Source organism: Ceratotherium simum, chromosome 11 (assembly GCF_057802395.1).
Source record: "Ceratotherium simum simum isolate JZ-2026a chromosome 11, ASM5780239v1, whole genome shotgun sequence".
In the NCBI taxonomy this organism is placed as follows: Eukaryota; Metazoa; Chordata; class Mammalia; order Perissodactyla; family Rhinocerotidae; genus Ceratotherium; species Ceratotherium simum.
The window spans coordinates 45,082,329-45,101,329 of NC_141910.1; the positions used below are offsets into that span (position 1 = coordinate 45,082,329).

At 35.0% G+C, this 19,001-nt stretch overlaps 1 protein-coding gene across 3 annotated transcripts in view; it reads left to right on the forward strand.

The window, feature by feature from the left end:
• Window positions 1-19,001, forward strand: part of STRN (striatin) — a 95,400-nt gene that overhangs the window by 38,791 nt on the left and 37,608 nt on the right. For all 3 annotated transcript variants that reach the window (XM_087436899.1, XM_004418143.3, XM_087436900.1), the window contains exons 2-4: window positions 1,875-1,978; window positions 9,436-9,509; window positions 17,938-18,016. In XM_087436899.1, the coding sequence (XP_087293025.1) occupies window positions 1,875-1,978; window positions 9,436-9,509; window positions 17,938-18,016 (257 nt within the window). The remainder of the gene's footprint in view (window positions 1-1,874; window positions 1,979-9,435; window positions 9,510-17,937; window positions 18,017-19,001) is intronic.

Here is a 19,001-nt window from a genome sequence, read left to right on the forward strand (position 1 = left end):
CTATATAACCACATATAGCCATCAAAATCAACAAATTAACAGATATGTTATTACTATCTAATCCCCATTCATGTTTCACCAGTTGTCCCAATAACGTCCTTTTATAGCCAAATCCAGTCCAGAATCATGCATTATGTTTGGTTTTCATGTCTTTTGAGTCTCCTTCAAGAGACTAAAGGCTGAAATAGTCTTCCCTTGGAAGTTTCAGAATCATTCAGGATCAATGATAGTGGCAGAAATAAAAAATTAGCCAAAGGGTATAGAGAGGAAGAAATTGATAATTGATTTTATTATTACTTTGATTTATATGATTATACAGATTAGATTATTATTTTTAGTAAAGCCATTTTGAAGAGTGTATAGAATTCTATGCCAAAGCATTGTTTGGCCAAACAAGTTGGGCTGTCATATCCTTTGCACAAGAATTTCATTTTTGTCCTCTTTAAATGCATGTATTATTATTCTGCCTATATGAAATAATGATCTCATTGCAGAATATATAATTTCAAAAGGTTTTATGATCATTAAGTATAGATAGTGTAGATATTTGATGCCTTTTCCTTATATTGGATTGTTTTTAGGTTGTTTTTAATTATTTCACTAAGGTAAAAAGAATCTTTCTTGTAATTGCAATGTAAGTCTTAAGAGGTCATTGAAATGAAAACAAAAACATAACAGTACCAACATCTTGAAAGTTTTAAGAAACTTGGTGAGTTGGATTTGATGTTCATTGTGGTAATGAAAAAATAAGAAATGAGTGTCATTCAAACTAAGTAGAAATAAGTTTAATGGCTCACTCACTAAACCTTAGTTGGACAATCCACAATTTCTTAGGGATGTGGTAAGGTCATCATTAAATGTAAATTCTTGCTTACTTAAATGTCAAGTACTGTGGAAATATAAATAACGTTGTTATCTGGGTTAATATAATAGAAACGAGAGGGGAAAGCATCTGAGAAATAGTGAAAATTGAAATCCTTGAGGGCCCTTAAATAGACCTTCTGCCCTATTAGTGGCATTATGAGTTACTTTAACAAGTTAGTGTTTGCAACATAGTTTCAATTCATGGAAGATACTATGTCAGCTCTAAATGTCTTTTTAATTATTCTGGAAAGCAGCTTTTTCCTAGCCCCTCTGTTTACTGAAGACAAGAATTTTACTGTTTGTTTCGTTAAAATGTAGGGGTTTTTTTCCTTTAGTAGTTCTTTGGAGAGGCCAGGAACCTAAGAAGGGCCCCCCCCATTGTCTCTGATTTTCCTTTTTCCAACTTTCACTTTCTTTTTTCCTGCATATTAAATCTTCTAAAAGGAGATGGAGTGAAAGGTGGGGATTCTAAAAAGGCAGCTGTTTATTGTTTGTAGGGGAGGTCCAGGATAAGGTCTCTCAAGACAAGGAATCCATTATAAAAGTTAAATATATAGTGAAGCTCTGAGAACTCTTACTTTGCAAGCGTGTTATAAGAACTCATGATTTCACTTTTCGCCCCTTTCCCTATCTTCACTCTTTATAAAAGAGAAACCCTCTCAATACCTTCAAAGGCAAACCCCTGAGCAAACTATACTGTGCACTTTGCTATGTCTGCATTTATATTGGTTGTTTTAGATTATAGACTCTTAGAGGACATGGCCTACACATTGTAACATCCCTAGTCTAAAATAAAATACATGTAGATGTACTTTTAAAAAAAATTATTAAGCCTTCTTTTTCCCCTTGTACTCAATGCCTTTCTATATACTTGTATACTTTGTGATGGATATGTGAAGGAAATGTTTTTGCATCTAATTGTCTTATCTTCCAGAGGTTCTTTCTTCAACTAAGTTTAAAAAAAGTTTAGTTGGGCTAAACTGAGTTTCATCTTTCTTTTCCCTGCTCAGGCCCAGATTGCCTTCCTTCAAGGTGAAAGGAAAGGTCAAGAAAATCTGAAGAAGGATCTTGTGAGGAGGATCAAAATGCTGGAGTATGCTCTTAAACAGGAAAGGTAATTCAGTAAAATGGAAGATAGCCTTCTCTTAAATATTGGAATAATTTTTCTGTCATTCCTAAAACAAATCCAAATGTTAATACCTTATACTTTTGAATTCATGAAATAGTATCTGTAATAAACATTTACAAATGGTTGTCATATGTTAATTTTATTATGAATGTTTAATAATAATGACCAATAAACTGATTTATAAATGATTTTTAAAAATTTAGCAACATTTATTTCCCCTGCCCTGTCCTTTCTTAAGAAACTTATATACTCCCTGAACTATCAATATCCATTTCTTTATGGAATTGAAATAGTTGTTGAGTTGTAAAAGAAATTTCTCTAATGCTTACTCCCTTTTCTGTCATCTAATATTATCAATTTGGTATATTTTCTTTGGGAAAAAAACTGCCCTGGCAGACTCGGTTGAGAATCTTTTTATAGACCTGTTTCGTATTTTGTTATTTTGCTATCAGCTCTTCATCTTTCTCTAGAAGTGAATCTCACGTTTTTTTTTTTGCTAGTGTCTAAGATACTCAAGTAACTAAACTTGAGTCACAAGTAAAGAACAATGGTTCAGAGATGAGAGTTTTGGAAGTTTCATATGAATTAAGTTTATTTGCTTTAACAGATGGTCTTCAGATGTTTTTTGTCAGCACTGTGAGGCAGTTCTTTGTTTTAGATAATTGAATACTTGATAGATGATACTGAAATTTTTTATTTTGCTTCGTTTTTGATCACATGCTTTTCTTGTTTTTTTGAAGTTGATGAATGGACTGTTTGCAAAACTACCATAAATAACATTTAGTAGATGATATTTATAAATATCAATAAATAGATAAAACTTTATTAGAACTTGTGTTCACCTTCATGTGGGTTCTTTAAATGGCACAAGAGATTGAAAACATGTTGACCTTTTAGTGAAAAATAGGTGGTTCTTTTCATTCCTTGAGAGGTTGATTGAAAGCTGTATGGGGAGATGGGGAAAAATCACTTTTAAAAGTATGTAATTTGGGACTGTATAAGACTTTAAGCATTCTATGTCATAGGCATAATCAGAGAGAGAGTAATAACGTTAATAATGGCAACCCTATATTAACTACTGTGTACCAGGCCGTGAGGCTTAAAAACTAAGTAACTTGGGTAGAGTTGCAGAGTTATAATAGAGGTATGATTCAGATCCCTCAAGTCTGATTCTGAAGCCTGTACTCTTTACCAGTACATTATACTATCTTGTAAGACAGAAGAATTAAAATATACAAATACTAAAGTAACCAAGGATATTGTGTACGTATGTGTGTATGTGTATGTATGTGTATATCTCTTCTCATTAAACATATTTATTCTATCCATCCAGTGTAAGCACCCTGCTGGAGCTAAGTATAAACGTAGGTCACAATCCTTGTCCTTGAGGGCTTAGAGTAGCAGGAAACAGACTTGTAAACCACAAACGTCCAGTGCAGTATGACAGGTGCTGTGGAAGAAGTCTTGACAGGGAACAGTGGGATCACAAAGAAGGGAGTGATTATTTGGATCTAGAAGATGGAAGTAGAAAGGAAGTGTAATTAGAGGAGAGGAGACTTGAACAGCATCATAAAAACTAAGATGTTTTCCAGATAGACAGGGTTCAGGAAGTAGAGAGGATATGTTTGACATGAAACAAAGCAGTTTGGTGTGTTCAGAAATTTGTAATCACTGTGTATGGAGGGTAGGATGTTATATGTGATTTGATAAGTCATAATGGTAGAGGTGGGCAGGAGCCAGATCATGGAGAGCCTAGCTAAGGAGTTCAAACTTATCTTAGATATAATAGAGAACATTGAAAGTTTTTTAAAACTTTTTATTCTAAAATAATTTCAAACTAATCACAGTTGCAAGATCTATATACCCTTAACCTAGGTTCACCAGTTGACATTTTGCTTTATTTAGTTTTATCATGCTTGCTTTTTGTAGCATATTGTTTTTTTCCTGAATCATTTGCTGCTTAGTTGCAGACATTATACCCTTTCACCCCTAAATACCTCAGTGTTGATCTTCTAAGAGCAAGGACACTCCCTTATATAATTACAGCTCATTATCAAACTAAAGAAATTTAATGTTGATAGAGTGTTATCTAATATAGCCCGTATTCATGTTCCAGTGATGATCTTTATAGCATTTTTTTCCCCACCACATGTCCCAATAATGATCTTTATAGTATTTTTTTTTTCCTGGTCCAGGATCTAGTCTAGGAATATGTATTGCATTTAGTTGTCACACAATTGAAAGGTTTTAAGCATGGAATAGTGTGAAATAGATTTTAGAAAGATCACCCTGACTTCAATATGGGGGACGGACTGGAAAGTTAATAAAGGCAGGAAGATTGTAGTAGTCTGGGATGAGAAATGATAACATAGTAGTTGCTGGAATAGAGGAGGCATCAGCTATGAAACATTTAAAATAGAAAGAATTGATAAAATTTGGAAATGATTGGGTATAGGGGATGAAGAAGAAAGATAATTCAAGAATGATTCTTGGGTTTCTGGCTTGAGTGAGAGTTTTGGAAGTTATCAATGAATTAAAGATAAAGAAGTGTTGAAAAGCAGATATATATGGGAGGGGACTCATGACTAGAGGTGTCTCTGGGAATCATCAATATTGTGTGTCAAGTTATAGGAGTAATTGAAACAAGTAGAGCAAGTATTGTGGGAAGAGGAGAGAGAACTAGCAGGACCCATAGGAATGGCAATGTTTGAAGAAAAGGCAGAGGAAGAAGAGCCGACCAAAGGAATGGTTGGAGAACGAAGGAGGGAGCAGTATATTGGAAACAAGCTAAAGAAGGTGGGAGTTTGACAATTGCAGATGCCAAACAGACTCCAAGTAAGTTGTATACTGAAAATAGTCCTTGGATTTGCCAGTTAGGAGCTTGTTGGTATTCTTGCCAGAACAGCTTCAGTGAGGTAGCAGGAACATAAACCAGATCATGGGGGATTGAGGGGTGAGAAAGATAGATAAAGTGGAGACAGATATAGTTGCTTATTTTTTCAAGTAGTTTGGAGAACAGAAGAGATAAAGAACTGGCTGGGTCTAGGAAAGATTTTTTTTCTTTACTGATGGGAATCTCCTGGAAAAGAGTCCCTGATTTTGTATCTTTTGAAGTTCATGAAATGGTTTAAGATTATTCCTGATGTAATGGCACTATTGAAGTGTAATAAATTAAGGAATAAAAAAGCATTTCTTTGTGGATTAGAGCTCTTAAACATATCACTCGGAAATTATTTTTCTAATGCCTTAATGCCAGGAATTTTAAAAAATTTTGAAGCTCTGGAACATTTCAATTCTTTCGATCCTGAAATTATTTTTCTAATGCCTTAAGCCACTTTAAAAAAGTATTTTTATTGAGGAAAGTTTGAAACATAAACGTAGAGACTAATATTTTTTATATATACCTCCAAGCCTCAGCAGTTAACGTCTTCGTCAGTCTTGCTTCATCTTGATCTGTTTTAGAGCAGATTCCAGACATCTTGTCATTTAACCTGTAAACACCTACGTAACGATCATCGTTTTGAATGGCTGTTATAGATTTTCTAAGTAGTCCCACGTAAGAAGATCCAACATGAAGTAAAACTGAATCTTGAACATTACAGAAGGATTAATCACCTAGCAATGGATTTATCAAAGCATTCCTTAAAGTGTGATAAAATTTACAAAATGAGCAAATTTACATGTATTTTTTCAAGAATACACACTGTATAATCTAAGGTTTATCCAGGAACTTCTATATTCAAGAACCCAAAATACTATGTAAGATACAATTCTGAAACATGTATTTTTCCCCATTTCTCTTTTATCTGTACTACTGTAAAGATCCAGCTGTCCTCCTTGCCGCTAGCATTTCTGTATTCTAATTTGTCTTCCACGTCCATAGCATTCATTGTCTAAAACACGGGTGTTATGTCCCTGCTTGAAAACATCTGGCTAATTTCAAAGTTCTTCTTAGTAAAACCTTTTACATCCAAGCCCCTTTCTAGTCTACACACACACACACTTAGCTGTTTTTTGACCCACTGTGTATTTTTTTTTTTCCACTTTTAAAATATTCCTTTTAAGAGAAATACCCTCGTCATCTTCCATTTGTCTGATTGGAAAACTACTGGTTTTTTGAGGTTAAGCTAAAATCTCATGTGTTACCTTCTTTTAGGTAGCTCTCTTTGACACCACATGTGACGGAATTAGATAATTCCTTATCTGAATTCCTATAACATTTGATATAACTCACAGCTCTTTTCACAGTATGCTAGTTATTTATTTACATTTCTATCTCTCAGGCATCTCCTTGCCTCCACCCTTAACTTAGTACAAGCTGCAGGTTATTCCCAGCAGCCGGTGCAGTGTTTGGCACGTCATAAGAATTCAATAACAGTTCATTGGATTTAATCGTATTATTTTTAGCATCACCATTTAAAATGTGATTGGGATGCTGTGTTATATTCCCAGCACATTATATATAATAATAGACTTTGAAACAAAGCTGTAATGGGACTTCTTTAATATATTATAATTATATCATTTTTGTGCTGTTTTATCCAGTAAAGGCCAATTGGGAGGCCTAGCTGTGTATCAAACAGAGTTCTTAGACATGAGATTCTTTATTTAACTTGCAGTCAGATTTAGACAGAAAAAGATTAGAGAACAAGAAGATTGGTAACACAGTGAGATGAAGTATTAAAACAGTGGGAAACAATATGAGTGAGAAGGTATTTTAGCATATTGACTTCAAAAGGAATGTTACTAAGTTGAGAAGGTTCTGTGAGTAAATTATTTTTCAGTGAATTTAACAATTCATTGGGGAGACTCTGGTTTAAAGGGACCCAGCTTGTGGTAAACACAGTTCTTTACTTATTTTGTCTTTGTCTAATTTTTAATGAAACGTTAGTTCGTAGTGTGTTTTTCTTGTTGTTACATGTATTGTATAGCATATTTTACCTTTTTTGTAAGCTCTGTTGCACTTTTTCCTAAGACCACTAGAATGCACTGTAGTGCAGTATTCTGTGTTAGAAAAAGTTTTTCTTTATATATGTATATATAACAAAAATATATAAATTAACTTCATAAAATTTTATTGCTACTTTTATTCTGTCCTCAGGCCAGTTACTTTGAATTGCTGTTTTGACTTCTAGGAGGTATTGTTACTTTGTCTTATGGTAGATGAAGTATGTTTCTGAAAAATCTGAAGATTGACAATTACATTAAGAACCTTATTTGCTTTCTGGTAACTGTAAGTCAAATTAATGGCTATAAATCTTATCCTCTAATAATTGACATTATTACAAATACATTGAAATAGATGAGGAAACTTTTAGTCTGGTGATGAAATCTTTGTGATTAAGAGAAGCATTGGGAATAGGGAAAAAGATGGTCTAGATAATTTGGAACAAAAATATGTACTAAAAATTTTTTTTAAGAAAATAGAAATATACGCATATGATTAATTAACCAAATAGCACAAAATTGTCTTCTTTCTGAATCAGTTCACTGATATCCCTTCCCAAAGGAAATCTTATTTACTGATGTCTTATGTATCATGTATCCTTCCAAAAATATTCTGTACATATGAAATATATATACAAAACACACGTGTATATATATGTATTAAAAAACACATGTACATTGTATTTTGTACCTTGTTTTTTTTTACTTAAGCTTAGATTTCAATCCATATTAGCACATAAATATTATTTTTTCTTTTTAGTGGGTATATTATTCCAAAACATTTCATATAGATGCCAAACATATAAAGACTAATTTAAAGAATACTCGTGTACCACCACCTGCCTTAAGAAATAGAACATCAGCTACCTATAATTTTCATAGGTTTTCTTTCTTTTTTTTTTTTTTTTAATTTTATTTATTTATTTTTTTCTCCTAAAGCCCCAGTAGAGAGTTGTATGTCATAGCTGCATTTCCTTCTAGTTGCTGTATGTGGGACATGGCCTCAGCATGGCCGGAGAAGCAGTGCGTCGGTGCGCACCTGGGATCCGAACCCGGGCCGCTAGCACGGAGTACACGCACTTAACCACTAAGCCACGGGGCCGGCCCATCATAGGTTTTCTTAATATTCCTATAAAACATTAATTTTTCTGTTGTAACTGCAAAATAATTACTGCCAAATAATATGAAGAATTCCAGTACTTTACACATTTGAGCAAATAATTTTCATTTGCTTTATGCTTTTCTTGAAATATAAAAACTTTATGGTAAGTGCTCAGTTAGTCTTTTATAAAGAAAAAATAACTTTCAGATTTGGCTATGTTACTGTTTCATTCTTTGTTTATTACTTTATTACTTTGGTTTTTCAAATTATTGTTATTGCAGTCTTATTACATCAAATATTTATTATAAATGGCCTGAGTATTTTGAGGAAGCAAACAAGTCAAAATATACAAATACATTAAGTAAGTATGGCCATTTTTTTTTTTTTTGTGAGGAAGATCAGCCCTGAGCTAACGTCCATGCCAATTCTCCTCTTTTTGCTGAGGAAGACTGGCCCTGAGCTGACATCTATTGCCAATCCTCCTCCTTTTTTTTCCCCTTTTCTCCCCAAAGCCCCAGTAGATAGTTGCACATCCCTCTAGTTGCTGTATGTGGGACACCGCCTCAGCATGGCTGGACAAGTGGCGTGTTGGTGCACGCGCAGGATCCGAACCTGGGCCACCAGCAGCGGAGCGTGCACACTCAACCACCAAGCCACGGGGCCAGCCCCCAGTATGGCCATTTTTAGTTAACCTTTAAAATTTTCACCTTATCTGAATTATTTTTCTGGTGTCAGGTGGTTAAATCTGAGATGGTTAAATCAGGTTAACCAGAAATAATAACATTCCGTTAGCTTTTAAAAGAAGATAGACAGGAATTTCTGTTCACAGTTCTTCCTGAAAGGGCAAAGGATACCTTGACTGTTAAAAAAAAATTATTCATTCCTTCTGGAATATCTTTGGATGATTTGGGCTGGTTCCCCCTTCCTCCTTTGGATTGTTCAGTGTAATGTGTACTTGGCAAATTGTAATTGCCTGGCAAGGCAGGGAGTATTATAGATGATTTTTCTTTTTAAAAACTCAATTTTGAGAAAGGTTAATCTTTTACTAGTTTATTTCACAATTCAAGCTTATCTATTGCTTTTCATAGTAGAATTGTACTCTGGCAATCGTCAAGAAAATTTGAATACTTCATAAACTAGAATGGTTCATTTGTAATTACAGAAAGAAGATTTATGGTTCCCAGTTTTATTTCTTTACTTGTTACAATGGCACTCAATGGTATAACAACAACAAAATGATAATGGCAAGCACTTTTGTATTATGCCAGGGAAGGCTATGAACTTTTGAAAGTTAGCCAGGACTACTGCATACTGATGACTACTCCTATTACATATCATAAAGTTTATTTAAATACGTATTAAGATGGTTTGTATTTTCTCATTTCTTTGTTAGAGCCAAATACCACAAGTTGAAATATGGGACAGAATTGAATCAGGGAGATATGAAGCCTCCAAGCTATGATTCTGGTAAGCTAATTTTAAAAGGAAGTTTAAGTGATCAAAAAGAAGTTAATATCTAGTATGTTGTAGCAACAGTATTTATAACTGTAAGTTAATGTCTAATTATTTGCATATTAGTTATTTTTTCTGACCTACTTATCTTTTGGCACTAATCATTTAGTGTCATTTAGATCATATTCCACCACCTTCCTTCCTTTTCCCTCTTACCCCTTCTTTTAGTTCCCCATTTTCTGCTTATGTTCTACACTTACTGGAAGGATCAGAATTCATGGGGTAACATGCACAACACAGCCGTGTCTCGCTGGGTCTCCCCAGTATTAATGGGAACTTTTGAGATGTGCAGTACAAAGTACATCATGCTCTTGAAATCCTGAAAGAGAGAGAGTAGGAACTTGGAGGTAAGAGATTTCTTCTTCAAGTACAGGGGACTTCCTAATCTCTTAAACCAAATCCCTCAGCTGCAGGTATAAAAGTGTTTTGGACTTTCTTACTCAGAGGAGGTTCTGTAAACCAGAATATGTTTTAACAGCTGAAACATTTGTTATCTTTTTGTGTTATTTCTCCTTTTTCCTTGTCCTACCTTCCTCTGAACCCCACCAAACAATAAAAAAATAGTACTTGTAAAGATATTAAGGAATACAGATATAACTGACTTATTAGGAGGTGTAGGGAAGAGTGAGAAAAGTTGTTCAAAAGTTATCACCATGTTTCAGATGACTGTGTTTTTGACATAATTTCAGATTAAATTCCTGGATCAAATATCTGAAGATATCAACTATCATTTATATCATTTACTGAAATACCTGTCTGTACTGGGGCTTTATGTATATTAACTTTAATTTTTAAAATAGTTATTCCATAAAGATAATATTATTCTCATTTTACCTATATGAAATTTAAACTCAAAGTGAAGAAACTTGCCCAAGGTCACACCAGTATTAACTAAAGGGCATATGAATCTGAACTCAGGTCTGACTCCAAAACTCATATTTTTCCCATTTTACCACACTGCTTCTATATTTGACAATTTATGAAAGAACTTTACAAAATAACTTCTGAATGTGCTACCAATTTTATAGTTCAATTCAGTGTAATAATGTTATGAACACGTTTTCACAGCTGAATATTGAATCCTTGAGATTTAGAGCAATAACAATTGATTGCTGGGACATGTTTTTTCTTTGTGTTTTATTTTTTACTTTGGTGTCTCTTCTTTTACCTGGAGATGCACTTAAATTTAAAAAAAAAATTTTTTTTTATCTAGGCTATTTGTTAAAGACTGTCCTAAAAGTATATTGTCTGATTCAAATGAGTGATTTTAATCAGTACTTTTATGTAAAAAAGTTTGTTTCCTAATTTTTAGATATCAATTTAGGAGTTTAAAGGCGTAGTTGCAATATATACAAAATGTGTATAAGTAACCAGTGTGGCTCAGTAGAAAAAGTTTGGGCTTTGAAATCAGATACATATAAGTTTGACTCTGCCCTGATGCTTTAGATACCTGTGATAATACTTAATCTCTCTGAGATCGCTCCATTCCTTATCTGTAAACTGGGAAGAATTCTGGAAATAATTCCTAACTCCCAGGTTTGTTTTCTTAGTATACAATACCTAGTTAGTACCTAATATCATTCTATTGATCATTCAAACTACCTGTTCATCTTATAAATATTAAATATGTAATGCTTACTAGACCCAGCACCAAATTCTGTGAATAAGATAACAATGCCCTGTTGGACTTTTACAGGGAAGGTAAGAAAAAAGTGATCACAGTAAAATGACATGTATAATGAGGAAGTGTAATAGGTGTTATGGAGCACAATAGCAGGGGAACCAAATCTAATCTTAAGTGGTCAAGGAAGGCTTCTTACTGGAAGTGATGTTTAAAGTTGACATCTAAAGGACAAGTAAAAATTAGCCAGGGCAAGTAGACTGACTAAATATTTGTTGAATGAGAGGTGGCAGAGGCAGAGTGCTAGCAGTAAAGTTTCTGAAGTGAGAACATGGCGCATTTGAGAAACAACATAACTGGATAGCAGTGGGAGGGAGGGAAGGAGTGTTTCTGTATGCAGCTAGAGAGTTAGCCAGGGGGGCAAATGGTAAAATATGTTATAAAGATCTTGTAAAATACGTTAAGGAGTTCACACATTATCCTAATAGTTATGAGAAGGCATTTGAAGGATCTTAGTTAGGACTGTTGTGATCGGATGTGCTCTTAGATCACACTGACAGCAGTGTGGAAGATGGGTTAGAGAGGAGCAAAATTGGAGATGGGGAGACTGGTTAGAGGACTGTTACAGCCACCTAGGTAAATGAGGAAGGTTACCTTGACAAGGTTACTAACAATGGAGTTGAAGAGAAGTGAATGTGTTCAGGAAATATTTAGGAGGTAGAATCTGCAGGAATTATTTCTCATTTGGATGTGTAAAATCTGCAGGAATTAGTTCTTGTTTGGTTGGATGTAGGGGATGAAAAAAAAAGGGAGAATCAAAGATGACTCACATACTTTTAGTAAAAACTAAACCAGAAGTAGGTTTGGGAAATGGTGGGTTCACTTTTGGATTTATTTGTTAGACAATCAAGTGAAGATGGCTGTTAGACAGTTGGACGTGTGGGTCTGGAACTCAGTCAAGTGGTATGGGTTTGATATGTCTATTTGAGGGGCACTGGCATATAGTACTGCTGATGCTCAAAGCCATTGGAGTGGAAGAACTCATGCAGGGACCTTATGCAGAATGGAAGAGGACCTAAAATGGAACCCTGAGGAATGACAACATTTAAAAAACTGGTAGAAGAATAGAAAATTAAAAGGAAACTAATAAGGATTATCTTAATGGTAGGAGGAAACCAAGAGAAGAGAGGGTTTCCAGAAGGAAGGACCCTTCAGCCCTATTGATTGATGCCCAGAGGGCTCAAGAGTATCTCCAGGATTTAGTGACACACAGGTCACTGAGAACTTTATTGTGAGCAGTTTTAGGAGAGAGGTGAGGGCAGAAACAAAGACATGAGTGGAAAATGAAGACTAAGTGTAGTCAACTTTCAGGAAGCTTAGGTTGTAAAGGTGAGGGAGAAGGGTTAGAGAGTGATAGCTGAAGGAACACATGGTGTCAAGGAAATCTGCCTGTGTGTGTGTGTGAGGTGTGTGTGTGTGAGGTGTGTGTGTGATGTGTTTCTTAGAGGAGGAGCAAATACAAGGGAGAGAGTAGAGATACTCAAAATAGGAAGGTATCTGAAAAAGTGATAGAGATTGGATTCTGAACATAGCTGGAGAATGGCAGGGGGAGCATGTCTTTTATTGTTACCAAGAGAGAATTTAGGAAGTTAGGTGATGGGTCTGTAGGTTTGGGCTTCAGTTTGGTGGTGGGTATTTAATAATGATAGCTTTATGTATGAGACAGGTTTATCTGGTAAGAGTGTGTCAGAGGTTTAAGAAAGTAGAGAAGGTTTAAAAGAATAATGAACAGGAGGACAAACTGACTAAGAAATAGTAGGATTGATAAAAGCTAAGGGTCCAGTTGAAGTCTGTGATCATGAGTTTACATAGAAGGCAAGAAAATTGAGGACACTGGCAAAAGAATGGTTGAAGTGATACACCATGAACTAAAACTAGAGAGAAGGAAGTGAAGACAAAAGGAGGCTAATGGCTAAAAGTAAGGGGATAGGCTGTGGACTAGAGCAGGTCAGCAGACTTTTCCTGTAATGGGCGGGATAGTAATATTTGGGCTTTGTAGGCCACATGTTCTCTGTTGCAGCTACTCAACTCTGCCGTCATAACATAAAAGCAGCCACAATACATTAATGAATGAGTGTGGCAGGCTGGATTTGACCTGCAGGCTGTAATTTGCTGGCCCCTGGTCTAAGGTCCCAGCTAAATCAAAGAACTAGGGAATTGAGAATATTGAGCTGGAAGGATGTGCTTAGAGAGTGAGTTTGCTTCTGTGACAGTTCCTCATAATGACAAGATCTAAGTATGACGGCTACAGAGGGTGGTGGTTCTGGAGAGGCTGAAGTGGGTCACCCACATGAATATTAACTTCACTCAAGATGATGTGAAAGTTTGGTTGCTGAGGAAGCCTGTGAGCCTGATTATCAAGGGATTTGTAGATGACAGGATAAGGACAGTAACTAGGAGAGGGTAGAAGGTGGTATATCCAAACAGGTAAACCTTAGAGAAGCAGGGATTTTTCCATTCTTTGTTCTTTTATCCATTTGCTGTATTTTTCCTAACTGATAATCCAGACATTTTCTGAAACTTTTTTCACAAAAAATTCATTACCCCTCTGACTTTCTTTTCTTTGCTCCACTTCCAAACTTTCACATTTCTACTTCAGGAGGATATTAATCTGGGTTATGTTAATAAGTCTGTTTATCTTCCATATTTGAGTTTGTCCTATTTAATATTAGAAGCCAGATATTTATTAAAAATAGAATATTTTTATCCAAAGTGACAAATTCTGCCTTTTAATTGAGATATTTAGACCATTTACTTTTAATGTGATTATTGATATGGTTAGGTTTAAAGCTACTTAACTACCTTTGCTGTTTGTTTTCTATTTGTTCAATCTGTTCTTTTCCTTTTTTTCAGATTTCTTTTGGATTAATCTAGTATTTTTTTATGATTCCATTTTATCTCTTTTGCTGACTTATTAGCTAAAACTTATTTTAGTGGTTTGGTTTTGTAGTATACATTTTTAACTTATCACAGTTTGTCTTGAAGCGACAGTATACCACTTCATGTGTAGTATGAGAACCTTAACATCCATCTCTCCTCTCTGTGTAATAGTTTTCATATATTTTACTTCTATGTATATTATAAACCACACACAACATTATTATTTTTATTTCAACAGTTCTCTTTTAAAGAGATTTAAATAATATAAAAAGTATATATTTCCAGTGCTCAATTCCTTTCTGTGGATTCATATTTTCTGGTATCATTTTCCTTCTGCCTTAAGGACTTTCTTTAACATATCTTGTAATATGGGCTGCTGATAATGAATTCTTTCAGCTTTTGTGCATCTGAAAAATTCTCTGTTTTGCTGCTTGCATTGTTTCTGATGAGGTATCTTCTGTCATGCTTATCTTTGTTCCTCTGTGTATAATGTGATCTTTTTTTCTTTGGCTACTTTTTAAGATTTATCTCTTTATCATTGGATTTAAGATATTTATTTATTCATCTATTTTTGAGAAAGATTGGCCCTGAGCTAATATCTGTTGCCAGTCTTCCTCCCTTTTTCCTGTTTTCTTCTCTCCCCAAAGCCCCAGTAGATAGTTGTGTGTGATAGTTGTACACCCTTCTAGTTGCTCTATGTGGGACGCCGCCTCAGCATGGCTTGACATGTGGTACGTCAGTCCGTGCCTAGGATCCAAACTGGCAAACCCGGGCCACTGAAGTGGAGCGCAACAACTTCACCGCTATGCCACCGTGCCCGCCCCTTAAGCAATTTTATTATGATGTGCTTTGGTGTAGTGCCTCCATCCCCAACCCCACCCCCACCCAATGTTTTTTGTGCTTGGGATTTGTTTTCTTGTATCTGTGGGTTTATAGTTTTCATGAAATTTGGATCTTTTCTGCCATTATTTCTTCAGATGCTGTTTTTGTTTCCCCTTTCTTTGCTATAATCTGAAAGATCTGTCAAGGTAGTAAGCTGGAACAATCATAGGGCTCTCCTGTTTGCTTCCCTTCTCTCAAGGATCACAGTCCTCTGTTGCCTAATGCCCAGTGTCTTAACCATTGTGTCATCTATTTTGTTTTATAGTTGTTTCAAGCAGGAGGATAAATTAGGTCCCTGTTATTTCAACTTGACTGGAAGTGCCAGTTAAATACTTTTAATATTACCAAGAAATTCAACTCTTATCCACTTTAAAATTCTCACTTTTGTCTAATGTCACTTTTTGAACTTGATAAGCTAAGAATGAATCTGATACTTGATGACTGCTTACTGTGCTTTTAGCCTGGATAAGGAAGTGTGGGGAAAATCAAGTTCACCTGTGCAAGAGCTTTTTTCTTTTTTAACCTCAGACTTTTTTTTCTTTTTTTAAGTCAGGTGTTACCCAGGGAGTCAGGTTTTACCTCTGTATAAGAATAAACTTTTTTTAAGAGGGTGAGGATGCATTCTTATTTGATTTGGCTAACATTTTTTATTAAGGTATAATTTACATACAGTAAAATTCAGCTTTTTAGTGTTTTCACAGACACATACAGTCCTGTTACTACTACCCTTTGTAGTCAGTCCTTTCCTCCCCACTCTAATCCCCTGGCAATCACTAATCTCTTTTCTGTTCTTATAGTTTTGCCTTTTCCAGAAAGTCATATGAATTCCAGAGTCATACAGAATGTAGCCTTTTGATTGTAACTTCTCGCATTTAGCCTAATGCATTTGAGATTTACATGTGTTGGTGTGTATCAGTAGTTTATTCCTTGTTCTTGTTGAGAAGTATTCCATTGAATGGGTGTACCCTACTTTGGTAACATCACTACCTGCCAAAGTAGGCAAAGCGGTTGAGTATATCTGAGGATGGTATAGAAAGGATTTAGGCATATTTTGATGGGAAATTAGATGGCCTCAAAAGTTCTTCCACATCTAAAATTTATAGTCTTTTGAAATTTAAGTGTAAATGTTCTTACTTGGCAAGTACAGGTTACTTGCTTGACTTAAGAAGGGAATATATTGGAACATACTATGTTATATATACAACTCCTGAATTTGTGGGACAGTGGAAACAAGATATATTGTTTTTCCTTAGTAGTGGGATATTGTTTTTGTGTGTTTTTTAAGTATATCCTCTTTGAAGTTATCTCAAGGTAATCTTCCTTTTTGAGTTAACTTAACCCCCCCCCCCACACACACATCTACTCGACTGCTATTTTTTTGGTATATCACAGAGCTTGGCCTAGTTATTTTAGGAGAAAAATGAAAATGCAGAATCTAATTTTTATTTACATATTTCTCTAATTTCTCTTCATTGTAGTGATAGCATGTGGAGGAAAATACATGAGCTCTGGAATCAGGCAAACATGATTTCAACACAACCGTATTTCTACCTTAGAAACCTTAAATTACCCTATAAAACTTATCTTTCTCATCTTTAAAAGGGGGGTGGTAATAACACCTATCTTTTTTTTTTTTTTGGTGAGGAAGATTAACCCTGAGCTAACATCTGTTGCCAATCCTCTTTTTTGCTGAGGAAGATTGGCCCAGGGCTAACATCCGTGCCCATCTTCCTCTACTTGATATGTGGGACGCCTGCCACAGCATGGCTTGATAAGCAGTGCGTAGGTCCATGCCTGGGATCCGAACCTGCGAACCCCGGGCTGCTGAAGTGGAGTGCACAAACTTAACCACTAGGCTACTGGGCCAGCCCCATAACACCTATCTTTTGAGGTTGTAAAGATTAAGAGAGATAATGTCTATGTTTTTAACGCAGCATCTAGAACACAGTACATGCTTAAATATCATAAAACAAGTTTTCCCAGTCTCTCTCATATTTCCACTTGAATAAAACCCTATAAAGATCACAGTTTCTTACAGTTTGATCAAGGGCTGATGGAAAGTGTGAACTTTTTTGTATTTTTGAAGTTGAGCTGTAGTGTAGTTTGGAAATTCTTTAGTCCAGACTGATCATGGAGAACCCTCTTTTTATTTTACCACCTTCTTGAAAGGAGTCAGCTTCTACCAAATGATGAATTTAAGCTTTACAAGGCTTAGGAAGTTTTCATTCAAAGAATGTCTTAAAAAGAATACTTGAGATTTTCATTTAGTAACTAATAAAGGAAATAGATTTGGGTTGAGATTATTTATCTATCTACTCTTTCCCCAACTGGCTTTTTTTTTTTTCCCCCAAAGATTTTATTTACTTACTTATTTTCCCCCCAAAGCCCCAGTAGATAGTTGTATGTCATAGCTGCACATCCTTCTAGTTGCTGTATGTGGGACACGGCCTCAGCATGGCCGGAGAAGCGGTGCATCGGTGCGCGCCTGGGATCCAAACCCAGGCCGCCAGCAGCGGAGCGCGCGCACTTAACCACTAAGCCACGGGGCCGGCCCCTGGCTTTTTTTTTTTAACCATTATTCTTGGATTTTTTGTTCTAATTCTAATGTGGTGCTTCATAGTACTTTTATTTGACTGTTCGTGTGTGACTTAAGTTGGATAGGTCTTTGTCCTGGAGAAAAATTCTCAGCCTACCTAAACATCAGGAAAATGTCATTATTTTAGTTCTGCTACTCTCAGGGGGATCCAGTAGCAAAAATGAATTTATATTAGTTTTGTTATGGAAATGAGACTTAAAAACAGAATTTACATTGCTCTAAAACATACATGACAGTGCAGTTTTACATATTCTTCATCTTTTAAATTTTTATTGGACTTTTTTTATGAATCGAGATGCCCTCTAATGTATATAACAAGTCAATTTTATGACAATGTTTTCCAGATGAAGGCAATGAAACAGACATGCAGCCACAACAGAACAGCCAGTTAATGTGGAAACAAGGTCGACAACTACTCAGACAGTGAGTATGCCATTGTCAAACTAAAGAGAAGATATTTTAATGAGATTATTTTTATTTTGTATTTTAAATTCAGTAGAATAATTTTATCTCTTATATTATTCTGCTGCTGCTGTGAAAAAGCTTAATTGAATTACTGTTCCTTTTTCATATTAAACACTGTTTCCCCTGTGGTGGAATTATTTTTCATTAAATATTAATAAGAATTATCAAGAATAAATTCTCTTTCTATAGTTTTAGCTTCATCAAAAAGTACAATTTTAAGCTTCTAAATTTTATTATACACTTAAATTTAAAGTTTAAAGAGTTTTATACCCTTAAAGTTACTCTTTTCTTTGCATCTTTTATACATGAATACACATAATGTTTTATTATAAGTCTAATCAATATTTACATGTAATTTTGTGTTATGTTTTTAAGCTTTCTATTTTAAATAGATTGAAGAACTTCTTGAATTTCCCAAATTTGCAAATATTGCACTGACATATACTTTCTCCTATAAAATGTGTATTTGAGACTATTAAGAGAGAACTAAGCTGGGTTGAGGTTCAGATGTTGGGTGGTGGGCTAGACCCACACACCAGCTCAGTGCCTGGTCCTTGCATATCACATTTGAAACTTGTATTTAGATTTGTGCCTCAGTAAAATGAAATGTGCTACCTGTTTTGGACTTTTGAGCTTGCTTATGAATTATCTAAACCTGTGGTTTCCAGCGTGGATGCATGCTTGCCATTCCTTTTGACGATAGGAAGAGGATATTAAAACATCTCCTCATATCTATTTTTTATCTACTCACAGTTAGAAGAAAATGAGACTTCACTAATATTTAATAAGTGGGTTTTCACTAGTGTCCTCTCTTTGGTCTTAAGTATGATTTATGCATTTTTCTTTTATAAATAAAAAAGTGTTCTTAAAGTGCTGATTTCTTTTTTATGAGAAGTGGTTATCATAGTGAGCAATCCAAGAGATAACTTTCAAAAACTTTAAA